This window comes from Thalia democratica, chromosome 5 (genome assembly GCF_965202585.1).
Source record: "Thalia democratica chromosome 5, ktThaDemo2.hap1.1, whole genome shotgun sequence".
NCBI classification, from domain to species: Eukaryota; Metazoa; Chordata; class Thaliacea; order Salpida; family Salpidae; genus Thalia; species Thalia democratica.
In genome coordinates this window covers 59,102,392-59,124,863 of record NC_139169.1, presented here as the reverse complement: position 1 = coordinate 59,124,863, position 22,472 = coordinate 59,102,392, and the positions used below count along the sequence as shown (strand labels likewise).

General features: G+C 27.2%; 1 protein-coding gene across 1 annotated transcript; it reads right to left on the bottom strand.

Moving 5' to 3' along the window:
* Positions 1-5,936: 5,936 nt before the first annotated feature.
* LOC145835444 (NAD-dependent protein deacylase sirtuin-6-like) lies at positions 5,937-22,035 on the bottom strand. The gene is made up of 9 exons (XM_082943036.1): positions 21,954-22,035; positions 21,491-21,578; positions 21,104-21,262; positions 11,903-12,026; positions 9,544-9,633; positions 9,252-9,378; positions 7,604-7,716; positions 7,151-7,334; positions 5,937-6,885 (listed from the first exon to the last, which is right to left on the bottom strand). The coding sequence occupies exons 1-9, from the start codon at positions 22,017-22,019 to the stop codon at positions 6,814-6,816; spliced, it is 1,023 nt and encodes a 340-aa protein (XP_082799162.1). The 5' UTR covers positions 22,020-22,035; the 3' UTR covers positions 5,937-6,813.
* Between the last annotated feature and the right edge of the window lie 437 nt (positions 22,036-22,472).

Sequence of the window (22,472 nt, the reverse complement as noted above, 5' to 3'; positions counted from 1 at the left end):
TCCTATATATGTAGATGTTTGGACCTGGTGTTAAAGTTATTATAAATATTAAGTTGAAAAAAGTTACTTTAAAGTTAGTTTGAAAAGATTACAATCAAAATAAAACCGATCTTTCAATCCACTCGAAGTTAACAAAGTTAGTGTTACCAACTTATTGTAGTATAAATTTTAGCTTATGTTATTCACATTTTTTTATTAGTGAATTATTTTTATTTTCTTATTTTTTTAAATACCTCTTGATTATCATTATTTCTTATAAACTGGGTAGTTCTCTATTAAAAAGATAACAAAAATGATTGTATTTAGTTTTTATTTACACTATTTAAAGTCTTTTAACTTATAATTAGTTTTTACATTTTACAATGTTATTTTTAATTTTGTAGGCATAAAGTTTTCAAGCATATAAGTTATGCTTTTAATTAAATAAAAAAGCTTATATAACTGCATGAATGCATATTTATAAGAGCCTTTAGTAAAAGTACATAAATTAATTATTAAAGATTGTTTATAAATCAAGCTGACTCAGTCCATTTTTTGATCACTAAGACTTTTTTTAATAATAAAGCAGATTTTTTACACCCAGCTATATTAAAACTTTGCAAAAAGTTCAAATGTCTACTTCTTTGAAATTTATTGCAAAACTAGAGCTAGTTTTTATTTTTTTTTTAAAATTCAGTGTAGATATTGACTTCATAATCTTTTTTTAGCTTTGGTTTTACATTTAAACTTTTTTTGTTAAGTCTTTTGGTTGTTATTAAAGTTGTTCAGTATTTAAACTTGATTAACAGTAAAGTTTACCAGTTTTTACCCTTGGCTAGTTTTATTGAATTTTGTACTACTTACGCTGGCTTTTAAGCCTCAAACAGTGGCTACCCTGTTAAAGAGTAACAGCTTATTTACGGTCTTACCTTTTAAAAGAAATTTTTGAAGAAGGGACTGAAATTTAATGCTGTTTGAAAAATGTTTTTGCTTGAACAGGGTTGTCAAAAAACCAGGAATTCTGGAATTTGACAACTTAGATTTTAAAGACCTTGAAAACCCTTGAATCTAAAACATTTTGAACATAAAACACTAAAATACGTGGAGTTTCAAACAATTTTTACTTTTAACATTTTTTTAATTTGCACAAAAATCTATCATATGATAAAATACTTTTTTTTGTTGTTTAAAATTCATATATGAAATTTCTTATCAACTACAATAACCTGCCATCTAGGTACGCACTTTGAACATAGTGTGCGTACCAAACCAACAGTCCGTACACAGGAAATTTCGAAGCCTACATAATTAATAATACTAATATTTAACAATTCACTAAAGTTTATAAACGACTATAAAGGTAAAGTAATCCAAAATAAAAAACTTTCATTTTTAAAACAACACATATTTGTTGAAAAATAAAAATTGTTTGTTTAATGCATGAACTTATAAGTAACTACTTTATTATGTATGTGGTTTATATTCAAACCACAAAGTTTCTAATTTAACTTGTAAAAGTTTGTACATTTAAAATTTACACAGTAAATATAACTGATATAAGATATACAATGATTAATTTGATACATAAATTTAAAATCATATGGAAATAAAGAACATTGCAGATTTATTTAGAACTAGATGCTTTTTAAAAACATGTCTCTAAGTGTAGCTTGTCGTTTGGGTTAATCAGACATTTTTGCTACATTTTTGAATAAATTTAATAACCCTAAACTAACTTTTTTGAATAAACGATATTTAACAAAACTATGATAAATTATAACAACAATATTTGTTTTTATAATATTGATAACTAAATAAATATAAGTACTATTTAAATTTTAAACGTACAAGGTAATACAAGATAGATTAGAAAAATTGTAACTTAAATATAAACTACATGCATAAATAAAATTACTTGCATATAAATACATATGTTAAATAAATACTCAATACTTTTTATCTTTTAAGAAATATGTTTTGTGTTTATGATATAAGTTTTTGCTAGAATAATTTTGCTTTAAAAGTCATTTGTTAACTTTAGTGCTTTGTTAAATATATGTATAAATACTTATGTAGGCTTCGAAATTTCCTAGTAATAAACTTTTGGGATATTTTAGCACTTTTGCGCTGTGTTAAGAATGCGTATTTAGGTGAAATGCTACTTTAATTTGAACATTTTGTGGTTTTTTTATGTTTTCAATAGTAACTCTTTTATATTTTCAATATACATTTATAATTTTTATTTTCATAACAATTTATCTTTATTAAAAAATTGTATCTAGTGATAAATTAAATCAAAGAAAACATCGGCGAAATTCTAACACAGCCTAAACCTTTATTTAAGCTGACATCATGTTTAAATTTACAAAATTTTGACGGAATATTTGGTATAAAGTTTTAAAACTCCCAAAAAATATGTCTAAGATCTCATTTGTTGATGCTCTTCATCAGAAACTCAAAAATATCTAAGGTATTTTTTAATTTTCCAAAGTATTTCATTTAAGTTTAAAAATTTATATGAAATTCTGGAGCAAATTTTAAAATTTAGCTAGAATATTTAGGATGAGTTTAAAAGTTAAATTAATGCACCCCTACCTAAATTCTGTGCACCTCAAAACAAATTTCGTTCACACTAGTGTCTTATGTACATAGTTGCACACCGTAAAGACCACTGGTTTATTGGGTTTTTTCTATAGGTTTGGTTTATGTAAACTTTTATATTCTTTTTTAATAAAACTAACACAACTCTCGATATTTTTACAAATTAAACCTTATTCTGTTACTTGCATTTTTTTGCCTTTTTCTAATAAATACAACATATAATTTTAGATTATTAGAACATTTTGTTTAGAAGTAAAAAGTTTGGTTAAAAATCTAATGATTATTTCATGCAAACTTAAAATTACTTTTTTGATCTTAAGAGTTAAAGATAAATTCAAAGTGATATAAAATACTACCACTAATTTATTGGTTTAAAAAGAATCAAAACTTGATTAATACTATCCAATCAAGTATTCAAAGTTAGAATCTAATATGGTTTGTTAATACACTAGCAAAGCAAGTTCGCTGTATTGTGTAATGAAAACAATCTGCACAATACACTGTCTTTATTCAACTACTCTAGATCTTTTTTAGCATTTCAACTCTTTTGATGATGACCATAATAAATACTGATTAAAACTGATCAAACGAGCGTAGACTAAAATCTTACAATAAGCTGACAATGTCTGAGACGTTGGGCTGTGAAGGATTTGTCTGAGTCAATTTTTCGGACTTTAACTTTCTGACTTTACTACGCCTGTCTGATAAGTCCTTATAAGGACGAAACCGGTCGTAGGTTGTCTCGGATACTGTTTTTAATGGTCGTGTGGTAAAGTTGATTACTTATTATTTATTTAACTAACATATGTTTCTTTGTTTTAAATCAAGTTTACAGTTTTATTGAGTTATGCAAAAGTAATAAGTTCTGCAAGAAAAGAAAATAAAGTAGATAAATATGTTTAACACAGAAAAGCGTATCTTGATTTAATATTGGTAAAAAAACTTGGTTGTTTGTTTTAATTTTTATTAAGTCAGTAAGTTTTTCTATCATAAATGAACGCAAAAAGTATATTTAGAATATGCTATAAAAACGATTAATAGAACGATTAGATTTATATTAATGTACTTAAAATATTCAACATTTTTTATTTAAAAAAACAGTAAACGGTTATTTCGTGTAAATTTCTTTAGAACTTGGTAATTAAGAAAATTAAAGCTTAAAACCTCTTACATAACTAACAAATTTTTCAGAATTTTTTTGTAAAATGACATCAAGCTGTACTACTGTAGTTACCACTCCAACAGGAAGGTTTACTTTTCATTTTAATAAATTGTCAATTTGCGAGGCAAAGAAATTTTGTGCTGAAAAAAACGAAATTTTAGCTCCAATCACTAATAGAAATGATTTTGATGCGCTCAAAAAAGCTATTAAAGCTGGTTTCCACCCTGGATGCCAGTTTTATGATCGCGACCCTTATTATTCCATTGGCCTCGATGTCACTCCCTGTGGTAAAAGCAAGCAGGACAGAGTGTTTACAAATGGGGAAGTCTGGAACGAAGCCGTACATGGAAAACTTTATTTAGATTACTTTGATAGCTGGAGTAAATCTTGTGTCTTTGCTTTTCTTGACGCTGATTACAGTGGACCAACTATGGCACACTGGCCGAAATGCCGCCAAGGGCCAATGAAATTTATGTGCTTGAAACCAGCAGCACCAGTAGACGCTCAAAATTCAAGCGAATCTTGCAATTCTCAATCAGAAGCTCTCAAATCAAGCGGCAACAGTCAGAGCTTTTTTGCTCTTGGAATGGTCGCATGTTTGGCCTTAGTTACGGTCGTTTTCGCTTTTGTTGCGGTCAAGTATTTCAAAAAATACCGTGCAGTTGAAGAAAAACACGCAGAAGTTGAAAAAATGTTTTCTTTGAAAAACGTGAAATGTTGATAAGTTGTAGAACATTTTTTTAATTGTGAAATTATATAGTATATAATGTAGTTAATAAATTATAATATTTTACAGTTTCTTTATGTTTTTGTATAATCGTACAACGATAAAATGTTTTGAATAATCTTTTTTTTTGCAAACTTACAAGTCTAATTTTAATTGAAATGTATTTAACTTTTTTTTCTAAAAAAAACACTCCTTCTGATCAAAAGTTTCCAAAGTCTGACCTTATCAAAATTACTACTAGTCTAGCCAATAATTATAAAAAAGGAACGTGTTTGAGTTTTTGTCTTACCAATTTTTAATGGCTTAGTAACTTAAATAAACAAAAATTTTTTTATTGAGATTATAAGTAATCGGTTATGGGTTCTAAACTAGAAGTTAAGGCAAGAAAAAATGAGTATTTGAAGATTTTTTTAGGGATAGTAACAAGTGTAAGAGAATAGTTCCTAAGATTACAATAGTTTAATATGGCCTAAATCTGAAAAGAACTTAAGATTAATATTATAAAGTTCTTTATCAATTAAGCAATAATGTGAATATATGTAACTTGATTTTTTTTTTTTAATTTTTTAAACTTTATTTTTGTTCAACTTTAAAATATCTTGTTTTTAACGTGGTCATTTACTATCGAAATATTACGAACAAGTTGGTCATGATAAGAATTTATACTTTTACTAGTCTTGTTCTTAAATATTTGAAGACTAATTACGAAAAAGTATTTTAAACAATTAAAAAAAATTTCTTTAATAAAATATTACTACTCTATTTTATTATTATCATTTTGACCGTATACATCGTATTTTATTAACTAATAAAATGTGGACATAAAATTTGCAGATTGATGAAATATGACAAAAGCTCTCGTTAGTTTATCATCAGCAATAATTTCCATCAGGCTGCCAAAGTCCGGTTGCAAAGTTTTTGTATTAATATATAAAATGTAAAGAATAGGTTAAAAAAAACAAATTCTTTTATGATCATATAAAAAAATTGTTTTTTTATCTAATTATGGTGGTAAACGTTTCACCTAGTGATTAACAGGCTCCATAAAATTAGGATCCGGATCTTTTTTCTAAATTTGGATCCAGCCGGATCTTGATCCTAAATATATAAAGTTATTTGTATTGTAAATAAAATTTAAGCTTACACATAGTAATAAGTAAGTTATGACTAATAATCAATAATGAAAAAAAAGTTGGAACAATATTTTTGAAGTGTTACAATAGATAAATTCATTGTTATGTACCAAAAATATATACGTCTCGCTAACAAGAAGAATTTCTTGAACATGATATCTCAGTTTAATTTTAGTCATGATTACAAGCTTTATTTACGACAAAAATGTATTTACGTTATTTGTATGCTGTAGAAGAGAGTAAATTTTTAAATTGAGACTTACTAACTGCTTTAAATACAAAAAAAAAATACAAGTAAAATGTTATTTTCAAGTTTAAATCTAAAGAAAAAAAATATACAACTCCTTAAAATTATAAATGTACCACAATTGCAAAAGAAAATCTCTACAGTTCTGAACTATAATTAAGTTTATCTACTGTGATAGAGTAAAAAAAAATCTGCTATATTTAAGAGAAAGCGATCACGCACTTGATCGTACAAGCTACCAGAAAAGCTTCAGAAAGTATTCTTTTAGAATACACTCAAGGTTGTTGTGCGGAAATATATCGCTGTAGAGAATTTGTTAAAAGTTTTCTGGTTATGAAAACTATGAGATACAAAATTTTTGATAAATCTAAAGTGGTTTAATATGTAATTTTTATACTGAATTATTCTTGGTGTGTGGTAACCTGGTCATAAAATGAAAACACATCAATTAAGAAGAAAATAAAAGTTTAATTTAAAAATAGTTTATTTAAGTTTTACATAAAAGACAATTGCAACACCACAAAATGACTTTAAATAAGAAAAAAACTTTTTTTTAATAAAAGCTTTTATTTGATTTTCTTGTATTTCTTTAGCAGTCTTTTTATAAAAGTTAAAAAAAAGTTCTAAACTTGTACAATGAAAAGTTCTTATTTTAGAACATCAGAATCAAACAGTTACTGCCAATAAATGAATGAATCAAACAAGTTTTAGTTTTTCATATCAAAATAAATCATGGTAATACCTTAAAAACTTAAACAGTCCTATAAGAAAAGCACAAAATATATCAAAAAAAAAACCAGTGAAGTATTAAGGGTCAAAAAATATTTGACTCTGTGCTGTGCGTGAAAAACTCACGATAAGGTAAAAAGAAAGAAGAATTCGACACAATTGTTAAAAATGAAGTGAGCACGAAGTAAACAAGAGAGCAAGAGTAAGCCTACTACATAGGGGAGACTGTGCAGAGCTACGAAGCGACTTTGACGATTTCTAAACTTTCCGTTTTCAGCTCGCCGATTTCCACCTTGGCGCGCTTCACCTGAATTTTCATTTAGTCTTTATATTAATACAAAACACGTTTTCATTTTAAGTTTTTAACACCGAAAAATTAATAAACCACCTCAATTAAAAGACTATACTTTGTTAACATTTTTTAGATTTTTTAAGTCGTGCAAACAAAAAAATCCAAAATAAAAGCACATTTTAAAATCCCAGGTTTCAATTCGATTAACGCCACTTTTGACATTTCAAAGGAACAGTTACAAACTCAACAAACGGGCTTTTTACTGATGACGCACAATTACCTGAACTTTTTCGAACCCTTCCCTTTTCACCTGTCGCTTGAGGAAGGCGGGTTTGAGCTCGCCCGACCTAAAGTAGATGGCCAGCGGGTTGCGCGACTTCTCCACGATCTTCTGGTGGTCGCAGTTGGCGGGTACTTTCAGGTTGAGGAATTCGGCGACGGACATGAACACTCGATCGCAGTATCTAGAAGTTTTATAAACCTTATGTCAAAGATTGCTTTAGTTTTTGTTTTAAAACAAATACACAGAACTTTTTGAAGCCACAAAGTTTTGAACAAAGTGTGAAAGTGCATTTTTGTTTTGTTTTTTTAGTAAACTACACAAGCATTAAGATTTTTAAACAGTTATAAAAATATAGTATTTGAAGATGAATATCATAAGTATGGTATAAAAAATAATTAGCTCTCTAAAGAGTATCATTTTAAAACATTTGTTGTAAAAACAACTACAAACCCATGAATTACCAGATCGGCCTTCTTGTCCAAGTTTGTTTTTTGTAAGTTGACAATCACTATTTTCCCGCCGTTTTTCTTCGTGTACGTCGGTAGCTGGTTCGCCGGTTGTATCTGGTTGAAATATTATAGTTTGTTAAGTTTTATGAGACTTCAATAAAAAAAGAACTTTTAACACAAAAACTTAAACATGCTATTGTTATTTGGTATAAATCACATAAGTAACTATTAATAATGTTTTCATTTAATTACATCAAATCTCACAACCACTTCACCAGTATTGTACTTTAAGTTTATAATTTAATTTACTTAACAATGAATGTAGTAGGCAAAAACAGTCACTTCTGACCTTATTACTTTTGTTTGGAAAATAAACTAAAAGTATGTAAGCTTCTAAATACTAACAAAACACCTTCATTTTATTTAGGCTTGCCCATAAAACTGAATCCCAGTATTAAAATCCCAGTAAAATAAAGTAATTTTATTACCAAAGCTACTACTGTACAATACGTCAAAAATCTCTTATTTTAAGGTCCATAGTGTTTACCTAATATATTTTTAAAACTAATAAATAGATAAATTTAAAACATTTCATTAATATTTTTTCAATATAGAGTATACATGGTTGCAAGAAAAATTAAGGACTGTAAAAAGAATTATCTTATTTTTATGTTCTTTTTATTTACTTTATAATACATCTATACCTATTTCTCAGAAACAAAATCCAACTGTATAATTGATAGTGTTTAATAAGTCATATGTAAAGCCCTTTATTTACTAAGAAAATTATCATCACAATAACATTTATAAAATTTAGGCTATTTAAAACTTTATACACTACAAAATAAACAATGTTAAAAGTGTAGAAAAAACTTAATTATTCCAAGAAAAAGGTATTATCAAGTACCATTTATATACAGGAATACCACTCTTTAGGCAAAAAAGCCAGGCTAAGTTGGACTAAGTTTATGATAAAAATTCAACTAGAATAAGTAATCCTGCAAAATAGTCTGTAAAAGTAAAGAGTTTGAATATTTATTATTTTTAGCTACATACAGAAGAAATTACAAATCAAAAAGCGAATAATGAAAGTAAGCTCCTTCATAGTGAGAGACTAAAATGCACGAAGGAACACTTTTGCACTGGGGATCAAATAAGCACGATGACGCTTTTGGACGAAAACACTTTGGCACAAAGACAATTTTCCACAGGTTGAAAATTTTAAATTTGATTTATTTTTATTGAATTTAATTGATCATTAATATATTTTTTACTATCACTATTACCCCTAACCCTCGGAAGGTTTTTTTTTTAATACTTTTTTTTTCGTTTTCTTATTTTTTTTAATAATTTTTTTTAAGTTTTTTTTTATACTATCACTGTTACCCCTAACCCTTATTACCCTCGGTCAGTAACTTTTTATTTCTTTTTTGTTTTTTATTAGTTTATTTATTATATATTTTTTTTGTTTTCATTTACTATTTTTTTACTCTCGTGCAAAAATTACCCTTCGTGCAAAAATGTCTCTTCGTGCAAAAGTGTCTTCGTGCATATTTGACCCGTTCCATTCATATCACAGTTCTGCATAAAATTTTGATATAAAATATTAAAAATAATTTTACCCAAGACACATACTTAAAACAATCTACCTGCATAGATGACCCTGCTATGATTGTGAGATCACTTTTTTTACATATTTTTTCTGATATTTCTAATTTTTTCTCTGGTAACGCTTGATCCCAGTCAAGTACTGAGTCATGCAAAGAACCTAAACATCTAAAAGAGTAAATAAAAATGTTTAGAGTCCCTGTAAAAATGGGTAAAAGTATAAGATTACAAAGGTAACAGCTAATATTGCGTTTTCTGTGTCATAATAGCAAAAAACTAAACGAGAGTAATGGATTTATTTTAAAAAGTAGTCTAGTTAACTAAATAACATACCTTTTACCAGATTTTTTATCTTTCTTTTGACATAATTTACCAGTTGGCTTCTTTCCCAGCGAAACACAAGATTTCTTAAACACTGTCTCACTGTCAAAATATTTTTTTTATTGAAAATGCGATACTCAAGACTCTGCTACAATTACCAAATAAAGTTCCGGACCATGACAAACCCTGGCAATACTTAAAATATAGTAGTAACAGCTATCTACCAGAAGGCACTTTGTATACTGCTAGTTGTTTAGAAATACAAAGTTATTAATTATATCATACAATAATTGAAAACCTCCTTACTGTATGAACTATAATTCCATATTATGTTTTCATATATTTTTGACAGCATATATTAATTGTGTAATTGTAGATTTTTATTTTAATTAGCTACAATAAAGTCACTATTAGTTTTTTGTTAGCATTTTTGAAAAACTTGAAATTTAAAAGTAGTCTGTCTTGAGTTTGTCAAAAGTTTTGAATGGTTCTAGTAGACCACAGGGTTGCCACTCTTTGAGCCAAAAAATCTTCCCTGAGTGACCAAAAATTTCCCTGAGTAACCTTAAATTTCCCTGAGTTTCCCTGAGTATTTTTCAAATCTTAAAAAAAAAAAATTCTCTTCTAACACAAATTATTAATACCTCATTCTCATTTTTCTTCTTTAATAATAAAAGGAAGGTTGTATGTGTATGCTTCTGCATTAAATTTATGAAAAAACTGTTTTCAAAAACTCAATCTTAAAAGATTTAAACCAATTAAAAATTTAAAACTAAATTTTTGTTTTGCACAACTTTGTGTAAACTTGTTAGTTAACTTTCTACATAAAAGAATAAAGTTTAATTTGTTTGACATTTTAATTGACAAAATTTAATTATACTATAATAATAATTTCACATGAAGAACTCACTTAAATGCATACATAATAACTTCATTATGACTCAGAATATTGAAGAACTAGCCGCAAGGCTAAAAAAATTCTAAATAACCACTTAAATAATAAAAATTACTACTTTTGAACAAAAAATTGAAACTGGATTAACTAAACCTCATTCTAGATCTAGAAAAAAATTTCCCTCAGATTTTCAAAAACTTCCCTGAAATTTAGAGAAAAAATCAAAACTTCCCTGAGTTTCCTGAATTAAAAGAAAAATGCCAAAATTCTCTGAGTTTCCCTGAGATTCCCTGAGTTTCCCTGAGATTTACTACAGTTTGAAAATTCCCTGAGATTCCCTGAGTTCCCTGAGTGTGTGGCAACCCTGAGACCAACACTACAGTTTATAAACAAGTCTATTAACTTTTAACAAGTCTATAGAACTCTCCTCAAAATGTAAAAATAACAAAAATTCCTTATCAAACACAAATAAACAAATACTTACTAATGGCAATACTAGCTTAAATTTATCAAATTTAAACTCTATATATATATTAAATAGATGCCACCAACTAACACAAAATTACAAGAAAAAAAATATTTGCAATGTTTACAACTTTTAAGAAATTTAACACTTAATGTAAAATAACTACCACAGGTCAAAAAGTGTGAGTAAACTTATTAAGTTGAATAAAAACTTTTTTGTTTAGTTTTACCTATTTTAAATCTTTAAAATAAAAGAAAGTACAAAATTAAACTTTTAATATTTTCTAAAGCAAACCAAAAAAAAATCTATAATTATAAACAGTATAGAGAAAATTAAAATAAAATGTATAAGTGTTAGGCCTTTTGTAATTAGTTTTTTGCTATAGTATTTTGCTATAATGTTATTTAAAAACTTATTCATGCATTATAATAAATTGTTTTCAAATAACATTATATATAAGCAACATTGTGATGTGCAGTTTACTATTTTATTTTACTTGAAGAGGTCGCAATTTTTTGTCACCGAAACCTGGTTGTAAATAAAATATTTAATTTGCACATCTTTATTTAAATAAACTCATTACATTTTAGTAAATTGAGCAATCTTTTTTAGTTAAAACAATCAACTATATAGATTTATATTTTAAAAATCCTACCCACAAAAAAACACACTCTTTCATTCAAAATTCTCCTTCATTATCAATTACATTCAATTGCATAAATACAATTATCCTGACTATTTTCTGACTAAGTGGCAACCATGAAAAACAATTTCATTACATGGAAATATTTATGTTACTTAACTTACTTCGTGAAAAATTATTACAAACCCAAAAACATAAATACTTATAGACTTGTAACAAAAACATTATGCTAAATATTGTAAGTAGTAAAAAACAACTAACTTTGTAAAAAACCAATCCGAATACGATTTTATTCAGCTTAAAATGTAAACAAATTGTTATCATCTCTAACAAATATTAAAAACGAAATACCAATAATATTGCCAACCTGTTGCACGAGTTGCAGTGTTGTACAAAGAAATTTCCGTGCAGTTCTGCCAGCTTGTCGCGCGGAAAACCAGACTTCATGTGCAGGCCATCCACATTTTGAGATATCAGGTACTGCAGCTTGCCTGAAAAAATTAACAACTTAAAAATACCAATTTTTATAAAGGTATAGCCGCCGAAGTAGTAAATACTGACATTTTAGTAGATCGAATGATATAAAGGAAATGGACACTGATTATTAAATCTTCATACTATTGTTTAATTTTTTATTTACTAAATACAGGGTTGCCACTTTTTGAGTGAAAAAACCTATCCTGAGTGACCAAAAACAGTCCTCAGTCATCCTTAGTTTTTTAAATCTTTTGTCTTTTCAAATATAGTCCTTTATCAAGCTTAGTTCTGAAGAAAGTAGTGCTTAAGGATTTAAAACCAATATATTGTAGTGTTTACAGCAATTACTGTATGTTATACCGTTTAAGAAAACTTCTTAAACGGTATAACATACAAGTAACTTCAGTGAAACCAATCTTTGATATATCAGAAATAGCGTTCAATGCATCAACTTTATTTATAAACATTCCTTTTTTGAACTTAAACCTTTTACCTTTTTGAATCTACTGTTTTCTGTTTATGTTGTAAGCATACATTTTTTTTTGTATTTGCTTTTATACATATCTTTTGACAATTTTAGACTAAATATCTTTTAACTTATTGAAATCCTAACTCAAACCTTTATTATTTTGAAACCTCCTAGCAGCTAATAGTTTTCAAAAGAAAATATTACTTTAGCTTAACCTAGAACAACTGATTTTATATTTTTTAAGTACCTATATTCATATCAAAATGTTTTTAAAGTTTTAGTTTCAAGTTTAAGCCTAATTTTTATTAATCTTTTAGTACTTTTTCCTCACTTCTCTTTTTTTTTTTAGATCTTAAAAAACAAACCGAAGAGGTCATAGGCTGAAACATTGTTTTCGTTAAATAAATCTTATAAAAACTAAATATCTTAGTAATTAACTTTTTTATACTTCTTAGTATACAATTTGTTAATTAGTACTTAATTATGTCAAAGAAAAGGAAGTGGAAGGATAGTTATGTTCAGTTTGGTTTTACTTGCACTGAAACAGTTGAAGGCCTGCAAAAACCGCAATGCTTGTTTTGTAAAACTGTATTTTCAAACGCAAATTTGAAGCTCTCTAAGTTGCAAGAACACTTTAAAAACCGACATAGCGGAGCAAATGTTTCAGGTCATGATGTTGAATCATAGAAAGCTTAAAGGATCCGCTTTGCATCACAAGGAAAACTTCCAAAGTTGGGTTTAGTATCTGCTAGCAAACCACTTTTATTGGCTTCTTACCATGTGCCGCAGCTAAAACCAAGAAACCTCATACAATTGCTGGAGAGTTGATAAAGTCATGTGTATTACAGATGCTCTGAGAAAAGAAGCTTCAAAAAAGCTTGAATTAGTGCCATTATCAAATAATCTTATTCAAAGTCGAATTAGAAATTGAAGTTTGGATATTTTGGATCAAGTCATTGCTGATATCAAAGCTAGTTCTATAAAAATCTCTCTTCAGTTGGACGAATCAACCAATCTTTAAAATTGGAGTTAACTGATTGTATTGGTGAGATATGTGCATGATGGTTCTATAGTAGAAGATTTCTTATTTTGTGAAGAACTGAAGAGAACCACCAAAGCAAAAGACATCTTTCAACGTGTGAAAAATGTTTTTACAAAATATGACCTAGACATGCAAGTTATTGGTTCTGTAAGTACTGACGGTGCCCCTGCTGTGTTGGGAAATAAATCTGTTTTTTTTTTTTGCTTTGTTATAACAGGATATTCTGCACTTGCAGGGTACTCACTGTTTTCTTCATAGACATGCCTTGGGATCAAAAACATTGCCCTCGAAATTGAAAAATGTCCTTGATATTTCTGTTAAAGACAATCAACTGGATTAGAGGTCATGCTCTAAATCACCGCCTTTTTAAGTTGTTGTGTCAAGATTATGGTAGTGAACATTCAGTTTTACTTTTCCATACGGAGGTCCGCTGCTCACGTGGAAGAGCTTTAAAGCACTTTTTTGAATGGCATAAAGAAGTCAAAGCTTTTCTTAAGGAATGTGACTATGACCATGCTAAAAAAATTAGCCAAAAAATATTTATTCAAATACTAGCTTACTTGAGTGACATTTTAAGTCACATGAATAACCTAAGTGTTTCCATGCAAGGGAAAAATGTAAATATATTAAAATGTTGTGAAGTGTTAAGGCCATGGGGGGAGGGGGGGTCTGACATTTTTTGTTCATTAAAAATAACATATGGTCTTATATGAAAGCTTGAAGTACAATCTACAAGCCAGTTTTTAAAGAATTAAAAAATCTTATTTAACTTTTGAAATATTGTAATTTTTATATAAATTTTCCGATACAAACGTATGAACCACAAATTTTTCAGGGTCAATTTTCTTGGAAATTTAAAAAATCACTAAAAATCTATCTTCTCCTTCATTTTTTGAGCTAGAGACCTCAAACTTTCAGGAAACGTTCCTTTTATAATTTAAAAAACTTTGAATTTTGGAATTTCAAAAATATTAAAAATAAAAATTTTAGATAAAAAAAAATAGGTGGTTTTTTCTTAATAAATATTTTATTTTTCTAAATTAAAAAAATTCCTGCATTTAATCTTTTTAAAATTTAATAATACACTCTCTGTGAAAATTTGAAGAAGATTGGTTAAAAAATGAAGGAAGGATAGATTTTTAATGAAACGGTCTTTTTTGCGTTTTTAATTTGTACCTTCCATAAGGAATCTATTGAGGTCACCAACTTTGATCGCTCATATCTTGAACTTTTTTTTGATTTTTTTCAAGCGGTCAAAAATATCTGATAGCTCAGATAAAACTCTATAAAATAAGACCAACTTGTAAAAATCAAGATGGACCCCCTATGCCCTTAAATCTTTTTAAAGAAAAGTTAAACCTCTGGTGTTGACGAGTTGAAAAGGGCAATTTATCAAATTTTCCATTACTCAAAGAAGTGACTGATGAAGATGAGTCTACAGTTCCAAGTGTGCGTGAAGAAATTGTGAACTATTTGGAAATACTATCCAAGTTATTTGATGGGTATTTTAAATTAGGAGAACTGGAAATTTCTGAAGAATGGATAATAAATCCATATTCTTTTAATTTGAAGCACATGTCCGATGATGAATTGTTAGAAGATGAACTCATTGATTATGCATGAACTGCTTTCTCAAAATGCAGTTTGAAAGCAAAACTCTTGAACAATATTAATGTTGTGCAATGAATATGTTTCCAAAACTTTGTGAAAAAGCACAAAGTACTCTCATATTATTCACGACCACTTACTGGTGCGAGTCTGGATTTAGTACTCTTTTCAGGGTTACCACTCTTTGAGTCAAAAATTCTTCCCTGAGTGACCAGAAACTTCCTTAAGTTTCCCTGTTTTTTTTTCTTCTGGCTCAAATTACCAATACCTCAAGATATTTTTTTTATTTAATGGTTTTGATAGTTTTTATTCATGCATTGTACTACAAGACCTAATTGAGTTTTATGCAAAACTTTATTAAAACACTCATCAAGTGATATTTAAAAAAAAGATGAGTACAAAACTGTTTTTTTTAAACATCTTTAAAAAAGGGTTATGCCAAAGTTTGCTATGTATGAATACTTGGTTCTATTCATACAAAACATTTTGGCAATTTCACTGTCAGGAAACATGGTAGTGACTAAGAGGTTATTATTTTCAAAAGAGTTTCCTGACCAGTTTTCTTTAGACTAGTACACTTCAGAGCCCATTTCAACAGCTATCAAAGAAGCTGTGGCTAATAAAATTGTTGAACTACTAGCGCAACCATAGTTTGAAGTGATTGCATTATTTTTGCACTTATAGTCTTTCAACTTTTTTTCAACTAAGATATGTTTTTGTTAAAAAACTTTTATTTTTTAATTTTGTTCCAACAGAATTTTCCAAATATTGCAAGGAACATTTCCTGAAAATTTGAGGTAGTTATCTCAAAAAATGTAGGAGGAGATAGATTTTTAGTGATTTCTAGTTATTTGCCGTTTTAGTTTGTGCCTCCCATAAGGAACCTATTGTTGCTTCCCACTTTGGCCGGTTATATCTCAAAAATTATTTTGAACTTTTGAAATCTGTAAAAAGCATTATGTAGCTTAGTAAAAACTATATAAAATAAGATCAAATTGTGGAAAAAGTGTAAAATAATATTTCATGAATAAAGTTTAATATTTTGTTAAAAATCTTGTGAGTCTTTACCAAACTATGTGTCATTAAGGGTCTTTTCATTAAATATATAGGATTAGTTTTTTGTTAACGTTAGTTGAAAAAAATTCTTGTTTTTTATAAAGATAGATTTGTTTTTGTTTTGTTAGATTGAAAAGTAATTGAATTATTTTTTAATTTAAAAACAGGGCAGGTAGAGTTACAAGTGATGAGCTCCAAACTCACCTGCTGGACCTTCAGAAAACGTTTATTGTTGCAGAGGGGAGAGTGAGTTCTGATGTTTTCTACCTTATAAAAAGTAGATAAAACTTGTTTGATTACAGCAGGGTTCGTGCTCAAAATTTTTTTCATTTAGCCTGACTGAGACCAATTTAGCCTGACATTTTTTCAAAGTCAGGAAAATCCCCCTAGGGAAGTCATTTTAGGTATTTGGGGGTCTTGATTAGTACTATTGTAGTCTCTGACTTCAACCAGCTTTATCTCCAAAATATTTTGAGCTTTAGAATCTGCAAAAAGCAACTCATAGCTTAGTTACAACTCAATAAATAAGACTAAATTGTGAAAAAGGTGATTGACCACCCCTATGCCCTTGACATAGCAAATTCAGTGATAATTTTTAATATAAGTGTTATATCTAATCTTTCACTGGTGTAAAAATTTAAAATATATTACTAAACACAATTGTTCAATTTAAAACAGTAAAAACATTATAACCAGAAGATTTATATTAAAACGACGCGCATTGCACAGTGGGCTGAAAACGGGGATCAAGCGGCCATTGACATAAAACTGTCATAAAAAGCACTATAATACAATTTAAATTTACAATAAGAATTATGTTTGTTTTTATTTAAAAAACAGTTAAAATTTTAATTTCTAATGAAACTTTAAAAAAAAAATTTTTTTTTTTAAAAGAAGATATTAATTGGCTACCTCAAGAGAGTTACATTTAATCCCATTTTAGTTTAAATATGAATGAATTTTCAATATCAAGCCAGGTGAAACTATACTCTAAATACAGTTTATTTTTAATTTAAGGCTGATCTTTGTATATCAAAGTTTGTTTTATTAATAACGTTACATTTGTACTAGTTTATCAAAAGAAAAAATCCGTAAACATTTTGAACAATAAAAACATTTATTTGTTGCAAAACAGTGCAAAAAACAGAATAATTTAGCCTGTGATTAAAAAAATTACTTTAAATTTACTAAAAAATATAAGTCAAACAGTAAGTTCTTAAAACTTCCTTGAAATTAAGTTTCTAAAATAAATAAAACACTCTATTCAGTAGCACAAAGCATATGTAACAACGTTTCCCATTCTGAGCTACATGATGAAATTTTTTTCATTTAGCTACAAACAACTTCGCGCAGTATGTCCAACTTCTTTACAATAAGTGCAATTCAGTCTATCTAAAGTGTTGTTAACATCGTAGTCACTCTTGTCCCATAATCGATTTAAACAGTCTGTTAAATTTTCATACTGAGAAGTTTTCCTTGAAAAGTTCATTCTGTAATGTTTTAGAAACTTGTTGTTAGCTTCCAATCCTTTTCCAGTTTAATTTAGAAAACCTCTACCGTTGTTTTGCTATAGTTTTGTATTCTTTGAATAGCTTATCAAGATCTTCTTTAACTTTAGATTTGCTAGATTTTTAAAGTACAAGCTTGTCTATCACTTCATCAGCAACAGCGTCAAAGTTAGGCTTAGTTTGAAATGGTGGTTTGTGGTTTTTGAACAGGTTTGTATATTTCGATGTTATTTAAACTAGGTTTAACTGCTAGGTTTAAATAAGTTATAGTGATAAATCTACGAAAAAATGTATTAGTTTTAATCAGATGCACTACTCTGGCTATCTTGTATCATAAATAAAAACACTACTTTTACAAAAACTACTATAATAACTTCAATAACAGTACTACAAAACCTTAAATTTTATAAAATAGTAAAAAAAAAACTATTTCAATAACTAAAACATATGCTAAGCTACCATGTTTTGACCAATACTAACTGTTCTCATCATTCTTAGAGCTTAAATGATCTGTAAACTAAAGTAAGTGAATCTATACACATTAAGAACCTTTTAGAACATACAAAATGGTCTTTTTTGTCATAGTGAAAAACCAGGGATAGGATATTATATCAATTTTTTTAACAGAAATATAGCTTGTAAAAACCTAAAAAAATAGTTATATTCCACATGATAGATTTGTCTGTAAATTTGTATATAGATTCCTTGTCAGTTTTACTAAATTATAAAAAAAAATTATGTTGGTTCTAAGGTGGCAAATTGAGAAAATTAACCCTGAAGAATACCCTAAATAGCCAGCATCATTAATGAATTTTTGTTGAGAATAGAAGATTTTTTAAATAAAATATAATATACTTTTACATTTAAATATTCAAAGAATTTTGACTTTTTTCAATTAACACTAAACCAAAGAAGTGAAAAACTTAAAAAAAATATTTGTAAAAAAGCTTTTAAGGTGTTTTTAAAAAGTAGATGTAGACCTTCATTTTCACAAAAATTTAAGCATTTTTGGAGGCTTTTTTAAACTTAAAAAAAGCAAACTTTGGCTACATTTAAGCTTACATAACTTTTAGTATACTTTTAGCAGAACAGAAACAAACCCAGTTTTTAAATGACGAAACCCCGCTCTAAACAATTAAATTAAAATCTTGCTTTAACTGTTTAGTCGCAAAAATAGTCAATGGCCACTTGCCAGCCCACTGTACATTGTTGTGTTTTATTAAAATTTAAAATGAAACGTTTACACAAGAATTAAAATTCAAACAAACAGCTAAGTTGTTGAACTAAGCTGTATTGTTTAAACTGTATTTTTTAATTAATTTTCATAATTATGACGTATATATTCTACTAAACAGAAAATAATAAAGATTCTTAAAAAAAATTTTAAGAATCAACAAAAGGTTTTAAGCATTTATTTTTACAAATACTGACTGATTTTGTCTTCAATAACTAAATTTTCATTTAGAAATAAATTCACATCTAAATTTGACTGTGAAAATGATTCTCAATTTTTTTAAATCAAAAATGTTCAAGCATTTGAACTGAGAAAAACTAAGATTCTCAAATTTTTAAACAGATAAACTGATTAAGCATGACGCTTTTAAATTTTTTTCAAAAAAACTGATTTAGCCTGACTTAGCCTGACGCGCACAAACCCTGAAATAATGAAGATTCTTAAAATTATTTAGAGATTCAACAAAGGGTGATAAGCATTTATTTTTACAAATACTGACTGATTTTGTCTTTAATAACTAAATCTTTATTTAGAAATAAATTCACATCTTAATTTAATCTTAAAAAGATTTCTCTTTTTTTTATCAAAAATTTTCAAGCATTTGAACAGAGAAAAACTGAGACTCTTAAAATTTCAAATAAAAAAACTGATTTAGCCTGACTTAGCCTGATTTAGCCTGACGCGCACGAACCCTGTTACAGTTTGTTTTATTTTTTAGTTTTTAAATATTTAATCTTTGTTAATATAGTACACTATCATAAAAGTTAATATACAAATCTTTATCAAATTATTAATAAATAAATGCAATGATTTACTTATCAAATTATTAATAAATAAATCATTGCATATAGTGCAAGGGGTGTGAGATCAAATTAATGCATTTTGGGGTGGGGGACATCAAAAAGGTTGGAAACCACTGCTTTAATTAAACATTTAAAAATTAGTATATTACAATGAAATTTCAGACTTTTCATGAAATGTTTAAAAATATAAATGTAAAGAAAATTCTTATACTTCCTTAAAAAAATTATTGTAATCAGTTATTTCATAACTAATTTGTACATAAATGAAAGTATTTCAACAACAAAAATATTGCTGTTTTAATGACTATCATGAAAATAGTTATAAATTAGTCATTTATTTAAGGGCATAGGATGAGTAAAACACTTTTTTCACCATTTGATCTTATTTTATATGATTTTTACTAACCTACAAGATGTTTTGACAAAATTAAAAAATTAAAAATAGTTTTTTAGATATAGCCCGTAAAATTTGGAGGCAACAATAGGTCCCTTATGGGAGGCGCAAACTAAAACGGCAAAAATAGATTGTTTTACTAAAAATCTATCTTCTCCTACGTTTTTTGAGATAACTCCCTCAAAACTTTAGGAAGTGTTCCTTGATACAGGGTTGCCACTTGTTTTTTCAAAAATTTTTCCAGGCTTTCCAAATTTCTTCCAGGTTTTTTTAAGTACACATTTTTAGTTCTACAATTAGTTTAAAGTTAAGTCAAAGGTAAAAAACTGTATTAAATAGTATATAAACATTGAAAAGATAATTTAAAGCAACTTTAAATATGTTTTTTAATAAAAATAAATTTTAATGATGACAAAAAGTTTTTATTTATATGATAGATTTTTTGAGTCAAATCAAAATTTTACTAATGATCATGTGAAAATTGTTAAAATTCCAGGTTTTTTCTTGGTTATTTTTGCCTAAATTGTCAAATTCCAGGTTTCCAGGTAAAGTGGCAACCCTGTTGATGTATTTAAATTAATTCTTTTGAAAGAATTTTTAAAAGTCATTAAAAAAAAATTTATACACTTGTTTTTTGTTTGTTTTTTTTGATACAATTTCTTTTTGTTCTAACAGAATTTTCTACATATCGCAAGGAACATTTCCTGAAAATTGGAGGTAGTTATCTCAAAAATCATAGGAGGAGATAGATTTTTAGTGATTTCTAGTTATTTTCCGTTTTAGTTTGTGCCTCCCATAAGGAACCTATTGTTGTCTCTGACTTTGACCAACTATATCTCATAAATTATTTTGAAGTTTTTAAATCTTTTAAATGCATCTTGTAGCTTAGTAAAAACTTAATAAAATAAGATCAAGTTGTGAAAAAAGTGTTAACCTCCAAATGCCCTTAAATTGTTTGTGAAGTAAGTAAAACTTGCCTATTTTTTCTAATTCAGTAAGAAATCTATGGGTAAAACTTGGACAGGCATTATCCCAGTTTAAATCAACATCGGGCTTTTTTCCTTCCTTTTCTAGAGTCCAAACACCTTTTGGACCTCTAAAATCTGGAATACCACAACTTGTACTAATTCCTGCACCTAAAAGTAAACAAATTTGTTATAAAACAGTTTATTAAAACTTTATGTTCCTTAATTAATAACTTTTAAGTGTATCTTATTTATTTCTAACAACGTTTCCCAAAGTTTATAAAGGGACAGTGCTAAACAACTTTCACTAAAAATAGTTCATATAATTTTAGTCTAGTACATAAATTCCACTATAAATAGTTTTCTTTTATAACTTATTAATACTATTACAATTTTTACCAGTATGAACAGTAATAATGTTGCTGGACTGTATCAAGTCAGCAAGAATTTTACTTTTCATTAAAACTTCCTTTTCATCTTCAAAGAGCTGTGTGAAAAATAATACTCAATAAATAAAAATAATTTTCATAAACATATTAATAACTTTGAAGCTAATGATGTTTTTAATAATAACAACCTGGTTAAATTTCTTAAAACTGTGTTATTGAAAAAACATAAAAAAAGAAGATAGTAATAAACTAAGTACTTTAAATATTGAACAAAATTATCCTACTAATTTATATTTTGATCTTTTATTTTTAGATCATTTAATTGAATAGTCTTTTGAACATTAATTATTGAACAAACATTTACAAAAACTATACTACAAAAGAATAAACACTATACTATACTTGTAAATAGTGATTTCACATACAAACTATTAAGTTTTTACAATAAAATGCCAATAAAATTGATAACTTACCTCAGGTAGTCCAAGTTTTCCTTTGTCGTGGTATGATGAAAGGTTATCTGAGTAAAAACTAGACATAAAATTTTGAGTATATAAAGCTGAAAAAAAACATGGTAAACTAGTTAATTTTTTCAACTATTTTTTTTTTGTTATTTTCTAAAATAGTTTTTCTGAATAAGAGCTCTTCAGATGTAAAAAATTTGAAGAAATTATCCAAGGATGATATGAAAACAAAAAAAAATTAAGTACTAACTTTTACGGTAAAATATAAGCTATTAAATGATTTAATTCAACAACTAATATATCTATTTATATACAGTATCTCATTACAAATCCTTCATAATTGGTTTATATATTTTAAAAGAACTTTTAAATTATTAATAAAATAAAAAAATAAAATAAACTTTGATTTTATAACAGTTGAAATCTATTGTTAAAAAGTATTTCAGGTATTGAAAAGAGTAGCAATAGTTTTTTAAACTTAAAAATTACAGGTAATTAAGTTTGAATTTATTAAAAAAACTTATTTAG

Excerpts from the sequence above, each read along its gene's own strand:
- LOC145835444 (XM_082943036.1), bottom strand. The coding sequence starts at position 22,019 with ATGTCTAGTTTTTACTCAGATAACCTTTCATCATACCACGACAAAGGA. Across the intron at positions 12,027-21,103 it reads TACTGAATTAGAAAAAATAG|GCAAGCTGCAGTACCTGATA; the intron begins GCAAGTTTTACT and ends TAATTTTTTCAG. Across the intron at positions 9,634-11,902 it reads CACTGCAACTCGTGCAACAG|TGAGACAGTGTTTAAGAAAT; the intron begins GTTGGCAATATT and ends ATATTTTGACAG.